General features: G+C 39.5%; 3 protein-coding genes and 1 long non-coding RNA gene across 5 annotated transcripts; 1 reads left to right on the top strand and 3 right to left on the bottom strand.

Moving 5' to 3' along the window:
- Positions 1–86: 86 nt before the first annotated feature.
- LOC147818740 (uncharacterized) lies at positions 87–1,067 on the bottom strand. Its single transcript, XR_015437677.1, has 2 exons — positions 947–1,067; positions 87–386 (listed from the first exon to the last, which is right to left on the bottom strand). It is a non-coding gene; the product is annotated as an uncharacterized LOC147818740 (long non-coding RNA).
- Positions 868–8,836, top strand: cunh5orf24 (chromosome unknown C5orf24 homolog). Of its 2 annotated transcripts, none has more exons than XM_023413048.2 (2): positions 868–1,160; positions 2,824–8,836. In XM_023413048.2, the coding sequence occupies exon 2, from the start codon at positions 2,827–2,829 to the stop codon at positions 3,451–3,453; it is 627 nt and encodes a 208-aa protein (XP_023268816.1). In that variant the 5' UTR covers positions 868–1,160; positions 2,824–2,826; the 3' UTR covers positions 3,454–8,836. The 2 variants fall into 2 exon arrangements, with proteins under 2 accessions (XP_023268816.1, XP_023268817.1); XM_023413049.2 differs by having other exon boundaries at positions 2,821–8,836.
- Positions 8,837–9,673: 837 nt separating this feature from the next.
- On the bottom strand, positions 9,674–11,534 carry LOC111659948 (tripartite motif-containing protein 16-like). The gene has a single exon (XM_023413045.2). The coding sequence runs from the start codon at positions 11,461–11,463 to the stop codon at positions 9,790–9,792; it is 1,674 nt and encodes a 557-aa protein (XP_023268813.1). The 5' UTR covers positions 11,464–11,534; the 3' UTR covers positions 9,674–9,789.
- Positions 11,535–11,839: 305 nt separating this feature from the next.
- On the bottom strand, positions 11,840–14,948 carry LOC111659949 (E3 ubiquitin/ISG15 ligase TRIM25-like). The gene has a single exon (XM_023413046.2). The coding sequence runs from the start codon at positions 14,912–14,914 to the stop codon at positions 13,244–13,246; it is 1,671 nt and encodes a 556-aa protein (XP_023268814.1). The 5' UTR covers positions 14,915–14,948; the 3' UTR covers positions 11,840–13,243.
- Positions 14,949–15,081: the final 133 nt, after the last annotated feature.

Below are 15,081 nucleotides of genomic sequence, written 5' to 3'. Positions count from 1 at the left end.
TCTTGCCGACTGCTTTAATTTTTAAATAGTGTTGAGTTCGTCACCTGAACTCGCGTGTTGGTTTGATGAAGGACACAGGACACCCATTCAAAGTTCAAATCCCAGCATTTATTAAAGCTAACAGCAATATATCATTAGAAAAAGGAGATCGTTACAGAGCTCTGGGCCAAACTATCTCTCCCTGACAACAACATGCAGTTGTGCCAGTTCACGAAGTCTGACACTCTACCTCTTTCCTCACCCAGTCTTTCATATTCTTACACAGAAAAAAATATTACAATGTGGGTTGAGTCTCTTCTTATCGGTCCATGCCGCTGTCTTCGTTGTTTTGCTCCCCCACGTGTTATCTCACCTCCCTACGCGGTGCAGCTCTCGTGCCGGTGGATCTGTGAGAGATTCACACAAACAGAGACAATACCTACTCTATAGCTCGTTTTTTTGTCTTATTCTGTTCCGGGATGTCTACCATATAAGGAGTTATTTTTTCTAGGGTGGCCTTCAAACAATATCATAAGTTCAGTCTGTTCTTCTGTAACGTTGCACAGCAAGTTTTATAAAAAGTCACTTAGTTATAATCATATTATGGTTACATCAACAATGCACACATTATTTTATTAAAAGTATAAAAACAGATTAATATAAAATCCTCTACAATAGCCTTTCGTTTGTTTATTATTCATCAGTAGTGGGAAGTGCTATTTTTTAAGCAGTGCAACTGAATTATGGCTCAATTTCGGGACGATCGGGATAATAATAAAAAATAACGCAGGTTTTTGCAGCAGTATCGCCGCTTGTTAGATGCAAATGAACAGTTTTTAAAGTGAAAACAGCGTTTGGATGTCAGCGGTTCAGGAGGGGAAGGAGAAACCCCTCTCTGCGCATGCTCAGACTGCGCTCCCCGTCTTATTAATTTTTAATGGAAAATGGCTGCGTTTCTTATCCAAACCTCTGGAGCAGGGAAATAAAAACGCGTCCAGCCGAACCATCTCGCGTCTTCTTAACGTTCACACCGACACAATCCGATGTGGTGATCACTCGCTAGCTGGCCGATGTCCTGTGGTGCGAAAATATTTGGGGAAATGGATGGACTCGCGCTTTGAGAGATGAAAGATCATTTTTCTCCTTAACCCTTTCTGCTCCGAGATCTGCGAACAATCGAGGTACAGTAACCTTAGTGCTAACGTAGGTGGCCGGACGGTGTGTTTTAGGTCGATTATACGGCTTAAATGTGAGCACTCACACCAGGTATGTGCGCACTTTTCCGCCTCTTCGTCCAGGTTTTAAACCTTTTCCCTACAAAAACCGTTATTCGGGCCAAAACGAGGCTTGTGTTGTAACGTTACACAGGAGCAAAGTGACACGCAGAGCAGGAGGGGTTTTGTCGTCTGGACGCAAAGATGCGGAATCTCTGTGCATATGTTTTTGTGAATGAATATTACTACAGACCGTGTAGAGTATGTGATAGTAAAGTCCACACCTCCTTGCATCCTCTGTCCTGTTCTGCAGAGGAGAGGAGACGGGAATCTCATCAGCAGCAGTCTGACTTGTGCTTTTTTAAAACTATTCATAGCCTCATATTAGTTAAGAGTATTGCATTGCTGCAAAGGTATCACTTTCCGGATAAGGCATCCTTTATAAAGGGCTTTATTAGTGGTGAATATATAATTTATTAATGCCTTGTCAGTTATAAGTGATCAATAAGGACAACTTTTGGGTTGCCAAGTTGAGGAAACTGCTCCTCCATCCATGACACTTTGCTTGTCTTTTTAGCTCTAATTCATTAGGGATGTTTGATCATCTCCCCTCAGGAAAAGGGCTGCAGGACATCAGGACCACAATCCAATTACAAAACTGCTCATATATTCATACAACATTTATATTCATTTATGTATCTGAAACAAACAAAAGAAAACGAGCACAATTGAGGAGTTTGGCTTGGAAAACCCAGCATAACACAACAAACTGAGTGTGACCCACCTGGAGTCAGTGGCAATGGCAATTTTATTTCTATAGCACATTTCATTACAAGTAACCTCAATGTGCTTTATGTTTAAAGACAAAATATAAAAAAACAAAGTCATACATATAAAAAAAAAACAAAACAACCCAAAACATCATCACAACCAAACAGAAACCCCTGCCCCATGTGACACACATGTAATAAACTGTATGACTACACACACACACACACACACACAGAATAATTAACCATAAGTCTCAGACAATAGGTAAGTTTTGAGTTTGCTTTTGAATGTGGAAATTATTGTGATGGACTCAAGGCAGGATCAGGCAGACAGGCACATCCAGACACCCTCACAGGAGAAAACAACGGCAGAGAGGAGAACAGAATGCATCGCTAAAGTTAGAAGATGCATGTCCGGTTAACTTCCCCACCTTTGATAAAGAACAGTGTACAGCTAAACTATTCAGGACTGTCTTCCATGCAGTCAGTGAGACAGCCCTGACGTTAGGCTAGTCTTTATGCTAGGGCGTGTAAAGCTGGACACATTCAGGGTGTTACCCCCTTGTATATTTTAGGCTTGGGACTCACCAAAACCCCAAACCTAAGAAATATGAAGTTGAAAGCCTTAAACGTGTACAGGCTTCTTTTTTTTATTCAGGGGAAAATACTGACGTTTACAAATTTTATTGCAGAGTTGAGGCTGTTTTGCAGTTCTGCTGTCTGTCCCCAGTTTCATTTGATTTTTACCTGGCATTGAAGAGCCCAGACAACAGTACCGACTCTATACAGAGATACTGTATTGTTCTTTTTATCTTTGTGTAACAATAACACACTTACAATTTATTTCCGACTCCCAGCAGACGATGATGCGCCAGGTGACAAGCAGTGACTTCTGCATGAATAGCAGGCCGTCGTGCTTAGCAGAGGACGGCCACCACCACCCCGCCTCCCACTTTGACCTGTGCACCTCCCAGTCCAACAAGTTCTACCCTCCTCCCCCTCCGTCGTCCCTTCAGATGACACTGACGCCCATGGCCTTACCCACCCAGAGTCACAAGCCCATGGTGTGCCAGAGACAGGAAGTGCTTGGGGGTGACCCCCGCTCATCTGGAAAAATACCAGGCATTAAAAGCACTGATCAAGCGCCAGATGACCCCAAGAAGAAGAACAAAGCTGTTGGGAAGACAGGCAGACGCGGGAGGCCTTTGGGAACCACCAAGCTAGCCGGATACAGAACCAGTACGGGACGACCCCTCGGCACCACCAGAGCCGCTGGTTTCAAGACAAGCCCTGGAAGACCGCTAGGTACAACCAGAGCAGCGGGGTACAAGGTCAGCCCCGGACGGCCTCCTGGCAGCATCAAAGGCCTCTCTCGCCTCAACAAACTGGCTTATGGTAGCACCTGCAGTGGAGCTGCTTTCCCCTATCCGCTACCACACAAAGAAATCCTCTGTGAACCTTCCTGCAAAGAGAAGACGGCTAATGAGTAAAAGCTCTACCCTGTTTCTACTCACCCTCCATCAGTGGAATAAGAGACGCACGTGTACAGGTTTCCTGCCAGATACTGGGGGTGACTGTATTCTTTCCCAGTCTGTTGTGAGGCTGAGAGGAGGAGATTTTCTATGATTCGTGTTGGTGTCATCTGTGTGCCTGCCACCTGATATAATACTGTTAGTTTTTCAGTGTTACTGCTGGAGATCTATAGCCTGTGAAAGGTTTAACTACTCATTGCTGTATCCGTTTTCTTGGGAAAAAAAGTAATACCTGATGTTCATTGAGCAAGGGGCTTTTATCTTACTAACAACTGTAGTGGTCATTCATGACAAGTTTCATTTTTAGTGTGCTATATGTTGCATTTTAACATCAACAAATGATTGAAACATTCATATTAAAATGTTTAATTACTGTAAACAAAGGAGACCATAGGTGAGAGGATTGATAACCACAATTATGTGATGTACAGCACAAAACAAGGACAAACTTTCCTTTGCATGTCCATTACACTACAATTTGAATATCATATCAGCTTTTGTTGTTGGATATACACTCTTGTTCTTGCTCTTTAAACAAACACATGCAAAGCAAGAAAGAATGGAAGAGAGGGACAAGCAGCAGTGCTGTCTTTGCAGCAGAAGGTTTGTTGGAAATATAGTCTTTAATTTAAAACAACAAAATGCTATATGTAGTACCTTGTATATGTCACGTTTGTGAAATGGGAGACATATCACTGGATTCAATTTCTTCAGTTTGAGTGTCTGCTTTCGAGCAGATTCAGAGGAGTAGTTGGGGGTTAAGTGCCTTGCTCAATGGCACTTCAGCAAAAGATGTACAGATAATCTCCCAGGCTAACAGCACCCAAAAACTGAAACCTAGTCAATACAACCTTTTCCACTCAGCTCCAGACTAAACACTAAAAAAAAGAAAAACATGACTCCTGCCAATAAACTCTTACTGTTCACACTCTTAAAGCCCTGACCCCCACAAAATGTCTACATATTATTTGCATGCAAATGTTGTCAAAGCAGCCGAGTCAACTTACAGATTCTTGTAAGAAATTTTTGCAGCAACTAAGTTCACCTCCTGCTTTTTCTTACAACCTACAAAAAATTGGTCAGTGTGGACTGCAGTTGCCTCATTTGTTTATTTTCTCGCCATGGAAAAGTTGTCTGTGGGTAAACATGTGGATGAACAGTGTTTATATGTTCTGCTTGGTACTTGATCGCTCTTCATAATTGTAAAATTTGAGGAAGTTCGTCTCGGCCACGAGACAGTTGAGTCAGAACCTCACTGTAGCAATGAGAAATTGGTGACTGTACTACTGGTGGAAATGGTTTCTCTGGTTTAATTTTGTCAGCTTGCCATGGGCTGGGTGCTGCTACAGATACCAAAATTACACGTTTTTATAGCTGTTTTAGTACACAACTTCATTTTTTTTCCCCAAATTTACATAACATCCCAAATTTCTCAAAAACAATTTAATTTTGTCTCACCTTAAAGCAGCAAAACAACACCCAGTCTTAGTCTTGTCCTAAAATGTCTCTTGGCAATATTTCTAAAATGTTTATTTTGTGGTTATTATCAAATCTAATTACATTTTGTGATTTTTGTTGTAATGTCCAAACTCATATCACAAAATCTGGCCTAGTCAGGTCAGTTTTGTACCATTTGAGACTTTACTGAGAGAGACTACATTGCTTTACTTATGCTTTGTAATGTTGTCTTGTCACATTGTAGGTTAAGTCTGTCACCCAAAGAATCACCCTGTATCTCTTGTGTTATACATCAAAACCTCTAGTTGCAGTATTAAGTCTAAAAAAGGATAAAAAAATTATTTAAGAAGCAAAATTCAAGAACAAGTAAAGGTAGATTTTGCTTTAATGCTACATTTGTCCTGAAAAAATGAGCAGACTGATATTCAAAATATCAGATTTGTTAACATGAATGTGTCGCTGAATCCACTGACTATGATTGATATGGCAGTTACATTGTAGTTGTAAAACTTTTAAAACTAAACTTTTCGTAAAAAGAAAAGCATTTATTATTAATATCCTTTATTTGATGTGACATTTGTGTGACAGACATGTACACAAGCTAAAGCCTCAAATATGTTATTGGTATCCTGTTCACAGATCAACAAATACATGCAAGACATATGTTTGGATTTGCAATTTAATGGTGAGGAGGTTATTGTGAACAAATAAGACCATCACTGAGGAAACTGTCATCCACTGCTGGCCTATATTTTGTATTTTTACACTGAGCAGGCAGGGGGTGCTGTTTCTCCAGAACAAAAAGCTAGAGTTGTCAGAGATATCAGAAACAGAGGAAAACAGTTCTCAGTAAACAGAAAAAGTACTTCCAGCATGTCGATCCTCGTTAACACATGCCAGAGAAGAACAACTCAACGTTCATGGAGACTTCTATGGCATTTATAACCACTACCACAGGTGTTAGACGGAGGCCGCAAAATCATCTCAGTCATGGTCTCATTTATTTGACAATTATGTATTGATGTTTTAATTTCTACATGTTGCTTCTTACTTTTCACTCGTAAACTAGTGGTATCAATCTGTCAGTTTAAAAAAAAAAAATAATCACAAGGTTTATGTTACTATTTATTATGTTTTTCTAGGTACATTATCATAGCCCTGTAGAGCACTTGAATCTGACTGTTGGGGAAGCTGGTGTTGATGTTGACGTTGATGTAACATGTAATAATTAAGTTCAACAGATAGTTTTATTGGTTCAAAATGAATTATTTCACAACATGCTTAATGCATCGTAAATATAGTCAATCACATGCAGTTAAAATATGATTTTGATCCAAAATAACTGCTTGACTCTTTATTGTGTTCAAGTTTTCATCATTTGGCAAATGAGTGATGAACGTTCAGTTTTTGCTATTATTCATATATAGGGAATTCAAATCCTAAGAGTGAAGAAATAGTACAGCTTCACTGAGTTAATCTCTCATGACAAAATTTTAAATGGTTAAATTTGGTGCAATAATCTGTTGTATGTATTGTACTGTGGAAACTTTGATACTATCACTTTTTATTATTGTTGTATTTTGATACTGGTGTACAAGGCCTTTTATCACTTGTTTTGTTGATGTGTACAGTGTTAAACAGAGGTTACTGAAAAGTCACATACAAACCTCCTTTTCATCCTCCTTTACCAAAGAACATGATGCTATCTAACTGTAGGCATTTATGCTATTTGAGTTAAAAAGTATTCCAACATCTCACAAAATAACCTTAGCACGAAAACTCCTGTATAAAAATGTAAATGAAAAAGCACTTGGAGACCACTATCCCATAAAAGATAGTATGATTGTTTGGATTAATACAAAACCTTTAAATAATAGTTGCATTTGAAGCTCTAAACATGCAGGTGTAATTGTTCATTGTTCAAATGATTAAAATGACAGTTTCTTGAATGCATTGTAAATTGCAATACATTGATGATGTGAACTTAGTTCCTTACATTTCTTTGTTTTTGTATCCATCTGTTATTCTACATTGAAAATATTTCTCTTTTTTTTATATATATAATTCTTATGTAGCCGTGTGTTTTTTTTTTTCTCAACAGTTTTATTTTTTATTTTCAAACATTTAATTTTTTGTTTTTTAGGTTCACACAGTGAGGTGGAGCCTTATGGGATAAACATGCTGGTAGGATGCACTGTTAGCTAGATCTGACTTTTTCACCACAGATATTTTTAAAAACACAGGTGTATATAAAATGAAAGATGGTTTAATTCCATTTAGCTGCTTCAGTTTCAGGGTCCTGGTATTGTGCATGCTGGTTCACTGTCACACTGTTATGTCTTACTGGGACACTTAAATGGATCATTAATATTCCGAGTAACATCTTCAAAATGTATCTGCTGTGAAAAGGGCCTTTTGCAATAGCTTCTGAAACTTACTGAAGCTTTCTTACTGAAAAGCTGAAACATGTTTTGCACTTCTTTTTCCTGTTTTTCTGTTTCCGTTTTTCTGTTTTATGTCCATATTCTCAGCTAACTGGGTATCTACTGTCACTTCAGCAGCTACAGCTAATTTGCTAGCAGCTGCTCCACAGCTAGCTAGATGTGAAGACCCACAAAAGTCTTGAGCTTGTTTAAAACAGTGTTTGGTGAGAAAAATAAACAGTTGAATAAATTAAGTAACAAATTCAGAAAGGTTTTTCAGAACTGTACCATCCCTAGCTAGCATACGGAGTTAAGAGCATGATGTCCTGTTGCAAAAGATTAGCTTAGCCTGTCATGTCATTTTGTTCTGTGATTCAGTGAAGTCTGTTTATCAGTCTAGCGCAAGGTTATGTTGTAGGGCTGGGTTGTTAATAATTTGTGTTAGCCAACACAAAGGTCTCGGCTGGCTGTGGCCTAAGGGAATGTATTGTCATTGAATGCTAACAAAATAATTGTCGCATTGACTCAGTTAATAAAAGGAGTTGTACAAATCCAGTACAGTAGAAGTGGATATTAATTTAGGTTAGAATGTGGACGGAAAACCCCAGGAACATGTTTCAGCTTCAGGCCGATGAAAGAAAAATTAAAAGTTATTAATGTTAGCTATGGCTATGTAAAGGGGACTATGTTTAGACTAGGATTAAAGATGGCTGTGGTCGGCCAAGTGTTTGACATGGTTGAACTGTCGCAAACAATTTAAGAACACCTGCACATCACAATGATTGTGTGTCATATTATCTCACTGACTTGTTCTAAATGGTGAAAATGACCTTTAGATGATGACAGTGTAATGACTGATGTATTGCCAGTGTAAAGCGTAACCTCAGCTGTTTCACTATGAAGCTTTGAGTTTCTAATCTAAAATATTTTGTTCAGTGTATGGCCAAGGTGTATGTGTTGCTAAAAACTATTTCTTTTTTCTGAATTTTGTTTACTTGATGAAAGGCACTGACATTTTGGATCATGACCCTCTGAGCAGGACACTGCAGAAAGCATAAGGGATTAAAGGAGGATTATAGAAGGTGGATTTCCTAAAATAGACTCAATAAAGTGGTTAATTTACTGACATTCTCGTCATTTTTAGCCATAATATTTCAAGTGAAATCAGCGCCTACATGAGGCACAGATATTAATGGTTGTTTTCACATTATTGTTTTTTGAGTGATTTTTTTCTCTCACCATCTTCAGCAATAAATCAACACATGGTCTGTTGTCTGTAGATGATGATTTAAAAAAATATTACCTCACATTTTGAGTGTTTTCGAGAAGATGTGAAGCTCAGTTATTCCTAAAGTGTGATTGGCGACGCCTGTAAAGCTTTGTATAATTCCCATTTTATTCCTGCATGATTGTTGTGGAATGTTCAAAAGTTGTGTAATAAATCTGAAAGTAAAACTTCACTTGAGCTGTTTTCCTCAGAAAAACTGTCAATATTTAGAAACTTTTCATTCATTTTATGATTGTGCTATTTCTGGTAAAAATAAGTCACCTCCACCAAAGGTTATTTGATTTCCTTCATCAATCTCCTTGTGTGCCTATCTTTTACCTAAAGATCGTAAACAGTTGACTAAGAAGAAATTTTGTATTAAAGTGACTGATTTTTGTGTGCAATTTTACTCAAAAAATAGACTGTTCAAATGGTGACTGGTAAACAATTTATTTATTTGTATATTCTTGAGCAATACATTTTCACTGATGTTTCCTAAAATTGTTAAAAAGTAACAACACTTTTAATACACACTTTAAAAGCTGTTTAGCAAATTCTTTCTCAGAAGATTGTATTTAAAAATGATATCGCTTTAGCCAATTTTGCTAAATTTCATAATCAATCATCTTAAAACATTTATTTTCTCCTAAAAAGTAATGTGATTTTGCAATATCATTACAACAGCAGCACAGTATGTGATCCAGACAACAGTATGTAGGTACTAAAAAGTTTAACTCCTACAAATTATGTTCATGAATACATAAAACACCTAAAAAGAAAACATTTAACTTAATATTACATTTGTCTGGCAGATGAAACAAACAATTTTATATATATGGATTTTTTTCACTTTGTAGCTCATATAATCACCAAATTCAATTTTTAGTCGGACAAAAGACAAACAAAAAAAAAAAAGATTTTTGATTAAACATTTTGCATATGCAGTATTTTCCTTGCACAGGACATAATGAACATGTCAGGTAAATTTAACAATCAAGTTACATCAAACAAAATAGTTGAATCTGTACCATTTTTTTTTTTTCATTTCACAATTTTATTGAATTGCTGATCTTGAAAACTAGATCTCTGCAGTACACACAAACCTCAACATACAGGCCACAGATGAATCACACTTAACACTCCTGTCTATTTGAGCTCACACAACTCAGCTTTGCCTCCAATACAACTTGGAAGCCAGAATCCAGAGTAGAGAGGCTGAGTGAAGGTGGTCTGGACTCTGTGGAGGAGAGTCATGGTTCCAGTGACGCTGTAGAAAGACAGAGTACCTGCCCTGTGATCCAGGTACACTCCTATTCTGGAGGACTGAGGGCCTGAGATGGAGGTACAATTATTGTTATGTCTGAATTCATAACTACCACTGTAACATCTTAATGCCCAGGATTTGTCATTGTATCCAAATCCACATTCATTCCTGGTCCCTTTGCTGCTGATATCCTTGTATGCAACTGCTATAGAAACTATCCCACTCCACTTCACCTCCCAGTAACAACGTCCTGTCAGACCCTCTTTACTCAGGACCTGCCACATTTCAAGGAATCTGTCTGGGTGACTTGGATATAGCTGGTCCTCACTCATCAATGTGGCTTTTCTGTTCCTGCCACACAATGACAAAAGTGTGTGTGCTGTATTTGAATCCAGTGTGATTTCTTGTGAATATCTCAAGAACTCAGCTCTGGTCTTAGGTTCTCCTTGCAGCGGTAAAACTTCTACTCCAGCATTTTTCAGCGAGACCTTTCCCCACTCCTCATTCAGAACAGCCTGCAGTTTATCTCTGACCCGTGACACTGCCGCTGTCACATCCTTAATATACTGCTGTGATTGAGGATTGATGCTGGGTAAACGTGTTGCTTCACTCAGATGTGACAGAGAGGAGTAGTTGTTCAGAAAATGGAGGTGATCCTCTGTGTGTGAGAGCTGCGCCAGATCAGTGTCTTTCCTCCTCAGCTCAGTTATCTCCTGCTGCAGCTTCTCCTCGAGCTCTGTGATTCGACTCACTTCAGTTTTCTGGTGGGATCTGATCTGCTGCTTCACTTCAGACCTTCTTTTCTCAATGAGACGGATCAAGTCGGTGAAGATCTTCTCACTCTTACTAACAGCTTTATCAGCAGAAATATTGATAGCCTTCACCTCTTGTTGAAGCACCTTCACATCTTTCTTTATGCTTTGGATTCTCCGTTGGATTTTTTGACGACTCACCCCGAGCTCTGTCTGCTTCTCAGCCCTTTCTGCTACAGCTGAGACTGTGTCGTGGCCTTTGTGTTCATCCATGGAGCAGAGATAACAGATACACTGCTGATCAGTGCGGCAGAAAATCTTCATCACTTCGTCATGGCGAGAGCAGATGTTCTGCTCAAGCTTTGAAGTGGCTTTGACCAGCGTGTGTTTCTTTAATAGAGCTACATCGTAGTGAGGCTGAAGGTGCTGTTCACAGTAAGAGGCCAAACACACCAAACAGGACTTGAAGGCTTTCAACTTCCTCCCAGTACAGAAATCACAGGCCACGTCTCCAGGTCCAGCGTAGAAATGATCAGGTGAAGCAGCTTGAAGTCCTACTTTCTTCAGTTCCTCCACTAACTCTGCAAACATGATGTTTTTCACCAGGGCTGGCCTCGGTGTGAAGCTCTGCCTGCACTGAGGGCAGCTGTGTGTTTTCTTCTGATCACCCTCATCCCAGTACTTTTTAATACAGCTCATACAGTAGCTGTGCCCACAGGGAATAGTCACCGGCTCTTTTAGAAGATCCAGACAGATTGAACAGCTCAGTTTTTCTTGGTTTAGCTGAAACACTTGCTGCGCCATTTCTCCTCTAGGATTCAGTGACTGTCAGTAAGTTTCACTCTCTGTTAACATATAAGAGCTGTTCTCTAAGCCACACCAGCTCTGAAACGTCACTGCATGGTCTTTACACCCATCTGTAAAGAGGCAGGTCTGTGAGAGGAGAGGGAACAAACAATATCTGTTGAATGGACTCTGAGAGCAGGAGGAGGAGGGAGAGGTTATCAGGCTGGGGTTTCTTTCAAAAAGAGGAGCAGTTTGAGAGAGGGAGGGTGTGTGCTGAAAAACTGTTGACAATCTGAAGTTCATATTTTTATAGAGTTAGAATACACATGGTGACTGTGTAACAATCATTAACCAGGGAATTGACTCAAATGCAGGGATCACACGGGAAACCAAGTAAAAGTTCAAAATGTTTTACTTAAGCCTGAATTGAGTTCATACATGTGATGTTAGTCAGTGTAGCAAAAAAATACAGATGAGGAGCAGACAACAGGAAAATCAGGAACAGGTGAAAGGCCATATACAAACATATTACAAACTAGTAATAGGAATGGTTTGAAAGCTTGACTACCAGGTAGTAAAAAGACAATCTGGCAACTCGGGGGAGAGGATGGAGTATTGAGACACAGGAAGCTGATTGGATAATGGGTCACTAGTGATCAAAATAAACTGGCAGAGAAAAACAAACACAAAGGCAGGAAGGAAAAAACCCAGAGATACCTGAGGTAAGAGATTACAAAATAAAACTGTAAAAGAAATAAAACTGAAATAAATACAAAGAGTCTGAGTGGGATGTCACAGTCTGTGTCCTCAGCAGAATATTAAAAACACTTTCTGTTCACAATACATTGTTGAAACTCACAGTTATCCCTTTATTACTATATCGTCACTTTTATAACATGAAAATAAGCAACAAGTAACCTGCTTGGATCTTTTACAGCCACGGAGGAGCACTTATAAAAAGCGCACCCCTCTCAACATTTAATTCTGACGTATTTGCCATTTAAAGCCTCCATGTTCCTTCACATGATATATACTTTGAGGTAAAAAGGTGATTGGGGATAAACAGTGGGCATGGCCCTTTGATATGCTGTAAATATATAAAATAGCACTGCTTGCTGGTCAAAGAGCAATGCTGCAATACACTGATCAAAACACATTTTCCTTTTCTGATTTAAATCTTTTTCCTTTCATTCATGTTAAAATGCAAAATTGTAAAATAAATGTTAAATCATTTAAAAGAAAACAGCCAAACTCTCTGTGCATTTCTAGGCTATATCTTTATTATTAGGCATTTCTACTGTACATTAGCCTGTGGTACAATGAGTTTTATTTAGGTATTGTGCTAATGATGATCTTAAAAGAGAGATTTTATTAAATTTTGTGTTAACATTTTGTTACAGTTTGCAATGTTGTACACACTATTCAATTCATTCAGAATATCAATATAGTGATTTAACATGTAAACAAAAAATGATATCAGTTACATCCATAAACATATGATTAACTAGAAAACAAACAAACAAGCAAACAAAAGTCAAATCCAACTTCTAAAGAGTTATTTGAATCTTACGTGTGTTGTTCTTTTAATACAAATATAATTAAGCCCACTGATATGGTAATAGTTTTTCATCAGTCGTTTTTCAGGTATGTATTATTTCCCATGTACAGAATATGATGACAAGTTTATTAGATTTAAACATGTCTTTTCAAAATAAAGTTCAAATATCAACAGTACATCTTTGCCAGGTAGATTAACCCTCACTGTGTGTAGCAGAAGAAACTGTGTAATTACTCCTGTCTACTTGAGTTCACACAACTCAGCAGTGTCTCCTGCAGAACCTGGAAGCCAGAGTCCAGGATAGAGAGGCTGAGTGAAGGTGGTCTGGACTCTGTGGAGGAGATTCATGGTTCTAGAGACGCTGTAGAAAGACAGAGTACCTGCCCTGTGATCCAGGTACACTCCTATTCTGGAGGACTGAGGGCCTGAGATGGAGGTACAATTATTGTTATGTCTGAATTCATAACTACCACTGTAACATCTTAATGCCCAGGATTTGTCATTGTATCCAAATCTACAATAGTTCCTGGGCCCTGTTCTGCTGATATCCTTGTATGCAACTGCTATAGAAACCATCCCACTCCACTTCACCTCCCAGTAACAATGTTCAGTCAGACCCTCTTTACTCAGGACCTGCCACAGTTCAAGGAATCTGTCTGGGTGACTTGGATATAGCTGGAACTCACTCTTCAATGTGGCTTTTCTGTTCCTGTCACACAATGACAAACGTGTGTGTGCTGTATTTGAATCCAGTGTGATTTCTTGTGAATATCTCAAGAACTCAGCTCTGGTCTTAGGTTCTCCTTGCAGCGGTAAAACTTCCACATGAGTCACTGTCCACGAGACCTTTCCCCACTCCTCATTCAGAACAGCCTGCAGTTTATCTCTGACCTCTGACACTGCCGCTGTCACATCCTCAATATACTGCTGTGATTGAGGATTGATGCTGGGTAAATGTGTCGCTTCACTCAGATGTGACAGAGAGGAGTAGTTGTTCAGAAAATGGAAGTGATCCTCTGTGTGTGAGAGCTGCGCCAGATCAGCATCTTTCCTCCTCAGCTCAGTTATCTCCTGCTGCAGCTTCTCCTCGAGCTCTGTGATTCGACTCACTTCAGTTTTCTGGTGGGATCTGATCTGCTGCTTCACTTCAGACCTTCTTTCCTCAATGAGACGGATCAGGTCGGTGAAGATCTTCTCACTCTTACTAACAGCTTCATCAGAAGAAATATTGATAGCCTCCACCTCTTGTTGAAGCACCTTCACATCTTTCTCTCTGTCTTGGATTCTCCGTTGGATTTTATAACGACTCACCCCGAGCTCTGTCTGCTTCTCAGCCCTTTCTGCTACAGCTGAGACTGTGTCGTGGCCTTTGTGTTCATCCATGGAGCAGAGATAACAGATACACTGCTGATCAGTGCGGCAGAAAATCTTCATCACCTCATTATGGTGAGAGCAGATGTTCTCAAGAAGCTTTGAAGTGGCTTCGACCAGCATGTGTTTCTTTAAAGGACCTACATCGTAGTGAGGCTGAAGGTGCTGTTCACAGTAAGAGGCCAAACACACCAGACAGGACTTGAAGGCTTTCAACTTCCTCCCAGTGCAGAAATCACAGGCCACGTCTCCAGGTCCAGCGTAGAAATGATCAGGTGAAGTAGATCTATTTGCTTTCTTCACCTCCTCCACTAACTCTGCAAACATGATGTTTTTCACCAGGGCTGGCCTCGGTGTGAAGCTCTGCCTGCACTGAGGGCAGCTGTGTGTTTTCTTCTGATCACCCTCATCCCAGCAGGTTTTAATACAGCTCATACAGTAGCTGTGCCCACAGGGAATAGTCACCGGCTCCTTTAGAAGATCCAGGCAGATTGAACAGCTCAGTTTTTCTTGATCCAGCTGAATCACTTGCTGCGCCATTTCTCCTCTAGGACTCAGTGACTGTCAGTAAGTTTCACTTTCTGTTAACATATAAGAGCTGTTCTCTAAGCCACACCAGCTCTGAAACGTCACTGCATGGTCTTTACACCCATCTGTAAAGAGGCAGGTCTGTGAGAGGAGAGGGAACAAACAATATCTGTTGAATG

This window comes from Seriola lalandi, unplaced genomic scaffold, assembly GCF_002814215.2.
Source record: "Seriola lalandi dorsalis isolate HSWRI2012SDOR001 ecotype SW California unplaced genomic scaffold, Sedor1 jcf7180002054502, whole genome shotgun sequence".
Classification (NCBI taxonomy): domain Eukaryota; kingdom Metazoa; phylum Chordata; class Actinopteri; order Carangiformes; family Carangidae; genus Seriola; species Seriola lalandi.
This window is presented reverse-complemented; position numbering and strand designations above follow the sequence as displayed.

Bases quoted from the DNA above. Each gene is read 5' to 3' on its own strand.
- LOC111659949 (XM_023413046.2), bottom strand. From the start codon at position 14,914: ATGGCGCAGCAAGTGATTCAGCTGGATCAAGAAAAACTGAGCTGTTCA.
- LOC111659948 (XM_023413045.2), bottom strand. From the start codon at position 11,463: ATGGCGCAGCAAGTGTTTCAGCTAAACCAAGAAAAACTGAGCTGTTCA.
- cunh5orf24 (XM_023413048.2), top strand. From the start codon at position 2,827: ATGATGCGCCAGGTGACAAGCAGTGACTTCTGCATGAATAGCAGGCCG.